Source organism: Lontra canadensis, unplaced genomic scaffold (genome assembly GCF_010015895.1).
Source record: "Lontra canadensis isolate GAN:19392208 unplaced genomic scaffold, GSC_riverotter_1.0 scaffold10, whole genome shotgun sequence".
Classification (NCBI taxonomy): domain Eukaryota; kingdom Metazoa; phylum Chordata; class Mammalia; order Carnivora; family Mustelidae; genus Lontra; species Lontra canadensis.
Window position 1 is genome coordinate 30067403 of NW_022631004.1, and position 13528 is coordinate 30080930.

The 13528-nt window shown below is 37.2% G+C and overlaps 1 protein-coding gene across 1 annotated transcript in view; it reads right to left on the reverse strand.

Annotated features, from left to right (window-relative positions):
* Window positions 1-298: 298 nt before the first annotated feature.
* Window positions 299-13528, reverse strand: part of LOC116866717 (arylamine N-acetyltransferase 1) — a 46063-nt gene continuing 32833 nt past the window's right edge. The window contains exon 2 of the mRNA XM_032855901.1: window positions 299-1423. Within this exon, the coding sequence (XP_032711792.1) occupies window positions 545-1417 (873 nt within the window). The 5' untranslated portion in view covers window positions 1418-1423 and the 3' untranslated portion in view covers window positions 299-544. The remainder of the gene's footprint in view (window positions 1424-13528) is intronic.

Here is a 13528-nt window from a genome sequence, read left to right on the forward strand (position 1 = left end):
CTAGCAAGAAGTTGCTACAGCCCAGGTCAAAGAGGTTTATGCCTATGCTCTTCTCTAGGATTTTGGTGGTTTCCTGTCTCACACTGAGTCTTTTGAATTTATTTTTTTGTGTATGGTTTAAGAAAATGGTCCAGTTTCATTTTGTGCATGTAGCTGTCCAATTTTCCCAACACTATTTGTTGAAGGTACTGTCTTTTTTTCCACTGGATATTCTTTCCTGCTCTATTGAAGATTAGTTGACCGTACAGTTGTGGATCCATTTCTGGGTTCTCTATTCTGTTCCATTTATCTATGTGTCCATTTTTGTGCCAGTACCATAGTGTTTTGATGACTACAGCTTTGTAATGTTAAATGCTGATATTTTTAAGGGTAAAATTTTCTTTGGTATAATATGTGAACATTGAAGAAATATTGTAGTTAGTAATTGATAAATTGGGTGATACAGACGTTTAGTATTTTATTTTCTCTAGTATATGTTTAAAACTTTTTATAATAAAAAGTTTCAGGACATGAAGTAATACCAAAGGCCATTTTTACTCTTATACTAAATGGTAAAAAAATGATCACCATGTTTGGGCACAAGCTTTCTCTCCAAGGAAATATTAAATATATTTTTAAGCTTTTTTTCTACTTCTTCCTCATTCAGTATCTTAAACTCTATCAAATCCATATTGTCTTTAAAATTGAATTTCCTATAGGAAAGGGTGCAGCCCACTAAACAGTGAACCCCTTCAGAGGTCTGCAAGGAACAGAATGACTTGCTTGTAAACACAGATGTTGGAGATATCTGAAGGTATGTATTCACAGACTCAAAATCTTCAATTGTTCGAGGTTCAAGAGTAAAGGAGTATATTTTTCGGTATTTTTTCTTTTCCAGAAGATCAGAATTAAGAAATTCTTGATTTGAAATGTACTGCTCTCTTCTGATTTGGTCCAAGTACCAGATTCCTTTGTCTTCTGTCAAGTGGAAGATGCAAGGCACCTGAGGCTGATCCTTTCCAGAAATTAACTCCAGAGGCTGCCACATCTGGTAAGAGCGTCCAAACCCAGCATCCACTATGTAATTCCTGCCATCAGTAGTCACCTTCAGCAGAAGGTGAATCATAGCATTGCTATATTTGTTGGCTGGAGTACTGTAAACATACCCTCCCAACATTGTGGTCTCAAAACCAATTGTGGTCAGAGCCCAATACAGAAGATGATTGACCTGGAGACACCACCCACCACGGTTCCTCCTCACAATTTGATCAAAAATGGCCTCCAAGCCCAATTCCATGGCTTCCCCACAATGAATGTTAAGGTTCTCAAAAGGGATGGTTCGGATCTGGTGCTGAAGAATGTCAGTTAATGTTTCCAAGTCCAGTTTCTTCCTAGAGTTCCTATAACCAATTCTTTCAAAATATGCTTCAATGTCCATGATCCCCTAGGGAAGTACAAAAAAACAGAAATTACATTACTTTTGCACTGGATTTCTTTGATTAGCCTAATTATAACTAATGTATTTTAAATATATAAATGCAGTCAGTGGTTATAAGTGTCCATAATCATAAATCTTTTGTTTACTGTTTTATTGCATAAATTACTTTTGTACATATAAACTCACTTAGTAGACTTAGTAACTATGTAGGAAAACTATTACCACTTCTTTCATATTTTAAGCATGAGAATTTGGAAATCCATCATAAGTGAGGAGTGAAACTATTAAAAACAGTTTACATGTGGTTTTCTTCATGATGAACAAAACAAGGTTCAAATTGGTATCAAAATAAGGTTTACAAATAGTTCCTAATATAAATAGAATTATATAAAGGAATCTATTGATTTCATGGTACCTGATCCACTCAATTTCCCCTTTAGATAACATAAAATTATCTGGCCAAATATTCCCACTCAAATATTATATTCATTTGTGCATTGATTTATTAATCCGTTCAATGTATGTTCTGAATACCTACTATGTATTTGCTACTGATCTCCTTGCTTGCCCTCAGAAGTCTTACACTTTAGTGATAGTTGGATGACATAGATTGTAGATTGGATAAACTAATAAAACATTAAATTTCTTAGATTCTGATAAGTGTCCTGTGGAAGACTAAAGCAAAGAAAGTAGACACGTTATGCACTGAGAAAACTAATTTTGAATAAAGTGATCAAAGAAAGCATCATTGTGACCTTAAGGATGTGAAAGAATGAGCCATGTCTGCATGTGTGGGGAATACCATTCAGGCAGAAGAAACAAAGCAAAAAAAAAAAAATAAAAAAAAATCTCAAAGTAGAACCTGCCTAGAGTGCTCAGAGAACTTATAGGAGGTCAGAGTGATTGAAGCAGAGTGAGTGGGAGAGAATGTGAATTGAGATAAGACAACTAACATACCCTATAAAAAATACTAGCCTTTTGGCTTGAACTCTGAGATCAGAATCATAGTGAGAAGGGCAGTGGAGGAAGTTGCAGTTTAGGCAAAATGTACCAAAATCAATTTGATCTTTCTAGCTATTACATGAAGAATAAGCTGTATACATTCAGCTAAATAGATTGGTGACAAAGGTAGACCAATTAAAAACATGTATGTTCTAGGACCAGTACTCTCCTCATGAATAGTATGTTATCCAAATCAAGTCAATAAGACTCTACTGAAGGGATACTTCAGAAACCTAAACAGATACGTTCTGCTGCAGGGCTAAGAACTGGTAGAGTATTTTCTCAAAGCTACTAGGAGAACTTGCTGAAAAATAATATCAATAAAAATTTATGGAGTTGAGAAATGAAAAGCAGGAGAAAAAAAAAAGATGAGAAAGACTTGAACCAAATTTTAAATTTTCTCTTGACTTTCTGTTAAGGTGAGGTAGCAGAAAAAAAAAATTCCTTATTTTTATTAAATCCCATGTAGAAAACATTCTGCCCCTGCTGGTCAAGAGTCCTAATCCCATGTAGATGTTAATTTTAACAGTAGTGCACTACCATTGTTAGTATGACATAGTCTGAGGTGACATGATACAAAAGGCCCTGTTCCCTAGGCTAGTGGTGATAAGCTATGTGTTTCTATTGTCCTTTTTATTCTTATTTCTTTTGTATTGTGTTTTTATTTCTTAGTCAGCTCTTCCCATTTTGCTAGGGTTTTAACTTTATTTTGTTAATGTCTGCAACATTATTTTCTCTAAATCTATTAAGTTTATTTCATCTCTTCTCATCTTACTTGCATTGATGTCCTTTACCAACATGTACACAGGCTCTAAAACTACCACTCAGATATGGAGAAACTATTGTAATTGAGCCATACCATCCCAAAACCTCTCTGATTCTATACCCAGAAGCACTGTTGAGTAAGTAAGGAGGACAGTGATATGGCACAAAAGAAATATAGTTTAGACATGCTTGAGCTTTAAAAAAATTTAGTTAACAGAATTTTCCCTTTTCATTTTAGTTAACATAAATTATATTATTAGTTTCAGAGGTAGAATTTAGTGATTCATCACTTACATAAAACACCTAGTGCTCATGACATTAAGTGCCCACCTTACACCCCTACCGAACTCCCTTCCAGCAACCCTCAGTTTCTTTCCTATAGCTAAGACTCTTATGGTTTTCCTTCCTCTCTGTTTTTATTTTACTTTTTTTATCCTTCCCTTCCCTTATTTTCATGTTTTGTTTCTTAAATTCCACATATGAGTAAAATTATATGATATTTCTCTTTCTTTGACATTATTTATCTTAGCATAATACCATATGGTTACATCCACATCATTGTAAATGGCAAGATTTCATTTTTTTGGTGGCTGAGTAACATTCCATTATATATATCAATCACATCTTTGTCCATTCATCCTCCATACACATGTGGACTCTTTCTATATTTTGGCTCTTGTGGACATTGTTGCATAAACATTGAAGTGCATGTGCCTCTCTGAATCACTATGTTTGTATCCTTTGGATAATATCTAGTGTAATTACTGGGTCATAGGGCAGGTCTATTTTTAACTTTTTGAAGAACCTCCATACAGTTTTCCAGAGTGGCTGCACCAGTTTGCATTTCAACCAACAGATTAAGAGGTTTTCTCTTTCTCCACATCTTTGCCAACATCTGTTGCTCCTGAGTTGTTACTTTTAGCCATTCTGACTGATGTGAGGTGGTGTATCATTTTTTGACTTATATTTCTTTGATATTGAGTGACAGTGAACATTTTTTCATGTGTCTTTTGGCCATTTGCATGTCTTCCTGTAGAAAAATGTCTGTTCATGTCTTCCATCCATTTCTTGACTAGATTATTATTATTTTTTTTTTGGTATTGAGCTTGGTAAATTCATTATAGATTTGATATTAACCTTTTACCTGTTATGTCATTAGTGAATATCTTCTTCCATTCTGTAGGTTGTCTTTTAGTTTTGTTGACTATTTCCTTTGCCGTGCAAAGCTTTGTATTTTGGCAAAGTACTGATAGTTCATTTTTGCTTTTGTTTCCCTTGCCTTTGAAGATGTATGTGGCCAGAAGTTCCCGGCAATGAGGTCAAAGAGGTTGACGTTTGTGTTCTCCACTAGGATTTTGATGGTTTACTTGTCTCACATTTAGGAATTTCATCCATTTTGAATTTATTTTTGTGTATGGGGTAATAAAATGGTCCAGTTTCATTCTTCTACATGTGCCTGTCCAGTTTTCCTAACACAATTTGTTAAAGGGACTGTTTTGTTTTTTGTTTTTCCCCATTGGGTATTCTTTCCTGCCTTGTTGAAGATTAGTTGCCTATAGAGTTGAAGTTCTATTTCTGGGTTTGCTATTCTGGTCCATGGTGACTGTTTTCATGCCAGTATCATATTGTCTTGATGGTTACAGATTTGTAATACAGCTTGAAGTCTAGAATTGTGATGTCACCAGCTGTGGTTTTTTCATTATCCTTTCCTTCCTTCTTTTCAGTTTTTTTTCTTTCTCTTCTTTTCATTCTTTTGTACTTTCAATCTTCCTTTCAAGATTTTATTTATTTGACAGAAAAAAAGTATAAGCAGGGAGAGCAGCAGAGGGATAGGGAGCCTGATGTGAGGCTCAATCCCAGGACTGTGAGATCATAACCTGAGCTGAAGGCAAATGTTTGACCAACTGAGCCACCCGGCACCCCTGGTGTTCTTTTTTTTTTTTTTTTTTTTAACATTCCTTCTGTTTTTCAAGGTCTTTTCTTGTTTCATACACATTTTAGGATTGTTTGTTCCAGCTTTGAAAATGCTAGTGACATTTTGATAGGGATTGCTTTAAATGAATAGATTGCTTTGGGGAGAATAGACAATTTAACAATATTTGCTCCTCTAGTCCATGAACATGGAAGGTCTTTGCATTTCTTTGTGTCTTTCACAATTTCTTTCATAAGTGTTCTGTAGTTTTCAGAGAACAGATATATTACCTTTTTGGTTAGGTTTATTCCTAGGTATCTTAATGGATTTTTGTAAAATTGTAAATGGAATAGATTTCTTGATTTCTTTCCGCCGTTTCATTGTTGGAGTATAGAAATGCAACAGACTTCTGTGTGTTGATCTTACATCCTGCGACTTTGCTGAATTTCTGTATTACTTCTAGCAATTTTTGGGTGGAGTCTTTTGGATTTCCAACATAGAGTATCATGTCATCTGTGAAGAGTGAAAGTTTGCCTTCCTTTTTGCTGATTTGGAAGTCTTTCATTTCTTTTTGTTGTTTTATTGCTGAGGCCAGAACTTCCAGTACTATGTTGAATAACCATGATAAAGGGGACATCCCTGTCATTTTCCTGACCTTACGAAAAATTTCTGGTTTTCCCCATGGAGAATATATGCTGTGTGTCTTTTATAACAGTTGTTAGATCTTCTTGTTGGATACACCCCCTTATTATGATATAGTGTCCTTTTCATCTCTTACTACAGTCTTTGGTTTAAAATCTAGTTTGCCTAATATAAGGATGGCTACTCCGCTTTTTAAAAAAATATCAGTTAGCATGATATATGGTTCTCCACCCCTTCACTTTCAATCTGGAGGTGTATTTGGGTCTAAAATGAGTTTGTTGTAAGTAGCATATCAATGGTTCCTCTCTCTCTCTTTTTTTAATCCATTACACTATTTCTTTTCTTTTTTCTTTCTTTCTTTCTTTTTTTTTTTTTTGAACATTTAGCCCATCTACATTCACAGTAATAACTGAAAGACATGAATTTAGTGCCATTTTATTACATGTAAGCTCACTTTTCTGGTAGATTGTCTCTGTTCCTTTCTGATCTTTGTTATCCTTGTCCCCTCATCATTAATAGGATCCCCTTTAATGTTTCTTGCAGGGCTGGTTTAGTGGTCATGAATGCCTTTCATGTTGGTTCTCTTGGAAACTCTATCTCTTTTTCTAATCTGAATGTTAGCTTTGCTGGATAAAGTATTCTTATTTATGTATTTTTCCCACTTAGCATATTGAATATGTCATGCCAGTCCTTTCTGGCTTTGCCAGGTCTCTGTGGACAGGTCTGCTGCCAACGTTATGTTTCTACATTTGTAGCTTAAAGGCCTCTTCTTCAAAGTTGCTTTCAGGATTTTCTCTTTATATTTGCAATCTGGAAGTTATAGGTCATGGTGTTAACCTATTTTTGTTTCTTTTGAGGGGAATTCTCTGTGCCTCTTAGACTTAACTGTTTCCTTCCTCAAATTAGGGAAGTTCTTTCTTATAATTCATTCAAATAAATCTTCTGCTTCTCTTTCCCCACTCTTTGTCTTCTGAGATTCCTACAGTATGGATATTAATTTGCTGTATGAAATTGCTGAGTTCCTTAAGTCCACCTTTGTGATTTAATAGTTTTCTTTCCCTCTTCTTTTCAGCTTCCTTTTTTACCATCATTTCATCTTCTATATCACTGATTTGCTCTTCTGCATCGTTTATTGTTGTTTTTATGGCCTGCACTTGTGACTACATCTTGGTAATAGCATTTTTAATTTCAACCTGACTAGATTTTAGTTCTTTTATCTCTACAGTAGGGATTCTCTAGTGTATCCTATACTTTTTTCAAGCCAAGCTAATATCTTTATAATCCTTGTTTTAAATCTAGTTCAGAAATCTTACTTATATCTCTAGTGATTAAATTCCTGGGAGTACTATCTTCTGTTCTTTCTTCTGGGGTGTTTTTCTCAGTCACTTATTTTTGTCCAGCAAAGAAAAAAAAAAGAAAAAGAAAAACAACAATAATAACAACAACAACAAAAAAAGAAAAATGAAAAAATTAGATCCTGCATGTATTTTGGTCTGTTTGTTAAAAGAAACTAGGTTCCAATATAAGAAAGAAAGAAAAAACATATATATTTAAGATAAAATAAAATACAATGAAAGGAAACAAAAAATAAAATGAGTCATTGAACATTATATCAAAAACTAATGATGTACTATACCTTGGCTAACTGAATTTAAATAAAAAATGTATCCTACTTTGTTCAAATGGCCAAAAAAAGTGTATATAAAATTAGAAATTAAAAAAAAGAGTAAAAAATAATTGAAGAAGTAAGAAAATTACTGAAAAAATAATACTAAAATTCTAAGGAATGAAAATACAAAGAATACTATATACTGTTTTCCCCAACAACTGAAGGTTTGCAGCTTTCTATGAACAGTACCCTTGGTGACACTTCTGTGGGAAGGGTCTGTTGTGCTGATCCTTAGGTGGACTTGCCCTAGGGTAAATGCACAGTGCACAGAATGGCGGGGCTCAAAGTAAGCGGTTCCATAGTCCTTTAGGTGGCACTCTTTTGCTTTTTGAAGGCTTTCAGCACTGATGGGCTGGATGAATATAGCTGCACCCTGCTCTCTAGCCCTGGAGCTGAAAATATATGCTTCCCACCTCCCCACCCCCCACTCTTCAGTGAGCTGTCACAGAAAAGCAATCACTCTTGTTTCCTTGGTTTCATCAGAACTCTGTGTTCACTCAGCCTTTGAACAATCATTCTTGTCTCAGGCATTTGACTTAGTTTCAAAACTAAATTTTAGGCCCATGGCCCAGACCCAGAATGTTCCTCACAGGGAAGGGGGTTGGAGGTGGAGACCCGCCAAGCTGCCTTTTTGCTAGACTTGTCCCTGGAAAGCAATTGCATGACTGTGCAGTGATTCACAGTTTATGACAACACAGAGTAGAAAAAGCTATCATCTAGACTCCTTGTTCTCAGCCAGCTTCTCTGCTCCAATGCCTGGAAACTCTGTCACACTGAGGGACCACCTGTTCTTCTTATGATCCTGGGGATTCTCAGTCCATGCTGTCACACCTGGGATTTGGTCCCACTTCACCACTTAAGCACCTTTAAGTCGGGCATATCTCCTATAGCAGACTCCTCAAATTTCTGATTTTGCATTCCACTGCTTATAATGCTTTGTGGTAGCCTCCCTAAGTAGGATCCCTCCCCTCTGCCATATCCTCTGCTCTATCACACTGGATTCAAGTCTCCTTAATCTCCTACCTTCCAAACAGTGGTCTCTTTTCTACCTGTAGGCTTGCAGCATTTGTTTTCTTAGATCTCTGACTTTTTTCTTGCATGTTCAGAATGAATTGATAACTATCTAGGTGTATTTGATGGACAAGACAAACTTGGGGTCCTCCTGCTTTGCCACCTTAGCTCCTCCCCTTTAGTCAATAATCTTAATCTACTGAGACTCAAATTGCAACCATTTTACACACCAAGGCTAACCCCTTCACAGTGTGGGACAGCCTGAGATGGCATTTGCCAATGCTTCCAACATTCTCTGTTCATGGTGTCTGAAATATTGTTTCCTTTAAATCTATTAGATTCATTAAACTTCCTTTCATCTCACCAGCATCTTTCCCAATATTTTGAGAAGTTGTAATACTCTACTCTTTAGTCACAGAGAGAACAACTGGTATTTAGTCAGATCTTCCCATATCCTCTCTGAAACTAATCCAGAATTTGTAAATGTGTATGGAAAGAACAGAGGTGAAGGGTGACGGAAAAGGAATCAAGTGGTTTCTAACTTGGCCATTTGATGCATGGTTAAATCATTATTCCTTCTACTTGAAAATTATTTTGTACTTATTTTGAATTGTCATAATTTGTTTTCAAGTGTTTGTTTTCCTTTTCATTGTTTTCTCTATTCTTTTTCTTAAGATATAATTTTAGGGATGCCCGGGTGGCTCAGGTGGTTAAGCTGCTGCTTTCAGCTCAGGTCATGATTCCAGGGTCCTAGGATCGAGTCCCACATCAGGCTCCTTGCTCAGTGGGGAGCCTGCTTCTCTCTCTGCCTCTGCCTGCTGCTCTGTCTGCTGGTGTTCTCCCTCTCTCTCTCTGACAAATAAATAAGTAAATAAAATCTTAAAAAAAAAGATATAATTTTAAATTAGAATTTAGTAATGGCGGTGAGGGGGGCAAGATGGCAGAGAAGTAGGAGGCACTGTTTCAACTGGTCCCCTAAAGTGAGCTAATTATCTACCAGAACACTCTGAACACTCATGAAATCAGCCTTAAATATAGGATTATACACTTCTGGATCTCTTCATGGGCAGAAGACTCCAGTGGACAGGTAAAGCAGAGTGGGAATGATGGCACTGACATCGGAAGATAAACAGAATGGGGAGAGAGCCACCAGAAGTGACCCATTGGAAAGTAATACGCCAATATGAGAGTGCCCTGTGATTGGGGACCAGCATTAATTTGGAGTCTGGTTAAAAGCACTCAAAAAGAGCAAAATATCTTAAGGGACAACTGGTGGAATCAAGCAGTCATGGGCATGGGCTTAAGCCCACAACCCAGGACAGCCTCTGCTGGTGACTACCCATGCCAGAGAGAGTGCAGCGAAGCCTCCAGACTGTGGTCCCTGAGATGCAGGCAGTCATGAGAGTGTCTGGGTGGTGACAGCTGGAGCTCTCTAGAATCACAGCCTTTTGCACTTTGCAGGTGTGTTGTATGACTGGTGCCTGAGCCACTCTCCACACCCTCCACTCACCCTCCCCTGAGATAGGTCCATGCAGGTGCTAGCCAGTGCTCTCTAGGACCAGCGAGAGTCTGAACACTCCCAGCCTGGGCAGGCATGGAAATCTCAGTATGCTATCTCTGGTTGGGATCTATCTGGCTGTCTGGACCTGCCCAGAGAGCCAAGGCAAAGGCAGCCACTGGAAGCGGGCTCTCTGGACCAATATTGCTCATGGTTTTAGTAGCACCAGGTTACAGAGACAGGTGGGAGCTCATGCGGCCCCTCAAACTATGGCTAGGGATGTGCTTTGCCGGTGGGGGGTGGCAGAGGGGGAGTCTGTATGCTCTGGACCACCTAGAGAGGAACAGACTGAGGCTTCTCTGAGATGGAGGTCTGGGTGCAGTTTGCTTTCCTCTAAACCTCCAAAGAACCACCAAAAGCAGGCAAGGGAGAAAAAAAAAAAAAAAGAAAAGAAAAGAAAAAGAAAGAAAAAACCCCTCCAGAGAACAAAAGCCTGAAAAACCTATTTCCTCAGAGCTGAGACTATTGATAGGGGGAAGGAGGACTCAACCCAAGCAAGATTTCTTGAAAAACAATGTGGCAGGCCCCTCCCCCAGAAAGCCAACATAAACAATGAGAGGACAACCACCGCAGTGTTCCCATAAAACTGTAAAACCCCAATATCAGGGGATAAGAAGATATTAAGCTGCCGATATTGCTCTAAAACCTTTATATTTCATAGATACAACTTTTATTTTTCATTAGTTCCCACTATTCTTATTCTTTTTAATTTCAAAAAATTTTTTGTAGCCCATTTACCATCACAACAAGAGGTTCAGTACAACAAATTCCATAATAACCTTTTAACTTGAGCTTTTTTGATATATATATCTGTTTTCTTTTTCCTTTTATATATTTTTTTAATATTCATATAGAGATAAGCTTCAAGGTAATCCTCTTTCCCCAAGGAATACTACCTCTATATATAAACCAGTTTTAATCCCCCTTTATCTCGGGAAAGTTGAGTCTTTTAACAAAGATATCAAGATGAACCCAGGAAGAATCAAAATAACCTTCCTTGCCAACACTGAGGATTTATAACCACCCACGCATCTTTTCCTTCTGTCAGTGTTTCTGTGTATTTGTTTTTGTTCTGGTAGTATATAAATCTTATACTTGGGATTCATTTTGGCTAGGTTCTTTTTTTTCTTGTCATTTGTTTTTATCAGTCTTTTTGTTTGTCCGTTTTTGTTTGTATACTTTATAAATCGTACCATTGGGGCCCATTCAAGCTGGGTCATTTTTTTCCCTGTCTCCCTCTTTCTCTCTCTTTTTTCCTTTTTTCTTTCCTTTTGGTGGGGACTTCTGATTGCTCAGAAGCATTCTAGGGTGCAGCTTGCCTGGGTCATGGTTGATATATTCAGCTACACATCCCCTCAGCAATCTTTCACCAAAATGACTAGGAGGAGGAATGCCCAGCAGAGAAAAAATTCAGAGACTGTGCCCTCTCCATCAGAGTTATTGGGTATGGACATAAACTCTATGTTATCCAATGACAAAATGGAATCAAGTAGGGCATAAGTGAAAGCCATCAGGGAAGAAGTTAAAAATGCTATCGATGAGTTCCAATCTAATCTAAATTTTCAAAAAACTAGGGTAACTGAGGCAGAAGATAGAATTAGTGATCTAAAAGATAAACTGATAGGGAAAAAAGAGCAGGAGGAGGCCTGGAACAAACAGCTTAGAAGCCATGAAAACAGAATTAGGGAAATAAATGACCCCATGAAATATTCCAATGTTAGAGTTATTGGAATCCCTGAGGGGAAGGAGAAAGAAAGAAGACTAATGGATATAGTTGAACAAATTCTCCATGAAAATTTTCCTAATCTGGGGAATGGAACCAGCGTTCATGTCCTAGAGGCAAAATGGTCTCCCTTGAAGATCCTAGAGTCTAGAAAGACTTCGAGACACCTGGTTGTGAAAATGACGAATCATAATTTTAGACAGGAGTTCTTGAGAGAAGCTAGAGGATGAGATTCTTTACATACAGAGGAAGGCTCATCAGAATAACATCAGACCTGTCCACAGAAACCTGACAAGCCAGAAGAGGCTGGCAAGACATACTCAAGGCACTAAATGAGAAGAACATGAAGCCAAGAATACATTATCCAGCAAGGCTGACATTCAAAATGCATGGAGAGATAAAGAGCTTCCAAGGCTGGCAAGGTTTAATACAGTATGTGACCACCAAGCTGGCACTACAAGAAATATTAAGGGGGATTCTATAAAAGAAGAAAACTCAAGAGTGTCATTAAACAAAAACTAATGGAGACAATCTATAGAAACAAGGGCTTCACAAGCAACATGATGTCAATAAAAATGTATCTCTCAGTAATTGCTCTCAGCATGAAGAGCCTAAGTGCTCCCATAAAATGGCACATGGTAGCATATTGGATAAAACGACAGGACCCATCCATATGTTGTCTACAAGAGAACAATTTTAAACCTAAGGATACATCCAGACTGAAAGTGAAGGGGTGGAGAAGCATCTTTCATGCCAATGGGCCTCAAAAGAAGGCTGAGTAGAGATTCTCATATCAGATAAACTAGATTTTAAACTAAACACTGCAGTCAGAGATAAAGAAGGACACTACATCATACTTAAAGGGTCTATCCACCAAGAAGATCTAACAATTGTAGATATTTATGCTCCCATATTCAACATAAGACAACTGTTAATCAAGAGAAGAAGTCATACTGATATGAATACATTAACAGTAGGGAGTCTTAACATGCCACTCTCAGTAATCGGTCATCCAAGCAGAAAATCAATAAAGAAACGAGCATTGAATGACACATTAGACAAGATGGACCTCATAGATACATATAGAACATTCTACCTTAAAACAACAGAATACTCATTCTTCTCAAGCGCCCATGGAACCTTCTCAGAATAGATCACATACTGGGTCACAAATCAGGGCTCAACTGATAACAAAAGATTGAGATCATTCCCTGCATATTCTCAGACCACAATGCTTTACAACTAGAACTCAACCACAAGAAAAAGTTTGGAAGGAATTCAAACACTTGAAAGCTAAAGACCACCTTGCTTAAGAATGTTTGGATCAACCAGGAAATCAAAGAAGAACTTAAACAATTCATGATAACCAATGAGAATGAAGACACTTCAGTCCAAAACCTATGGGATAAAGCAAAGGCAGTCCTAAGGGGGGAATACATAGCCATCCAAGCCTCCCTCAAAAAAAAAATAAATAAATAAATAAAAATACAGAATACACAAACTGTCTTTACACCTTAAAGAGCTGGAGAATCAGCAACAAATCAAGCCAACCACACACACAAGATGGGAAATAATCAAGATTAGAGCAGAAATCAATGAGACAGAAACTAGAGATACAGTAGAATACATCAATGAAACCAGAAGGTGGGTTTTTGAAATCAAGAAGTTCGATAAAGCCTTGGCCAAACGAATTGAAAAGAAAAGAGAGAGGACCCAAATTAATAAAAATTATGAATGAAAAGGGAGAGGTCATGACTAACACCAAGGAAATAGAAAAAATCATCAGAAATTATTATTAATAGGTATATGCCAATAAGTTAAGCAACCTA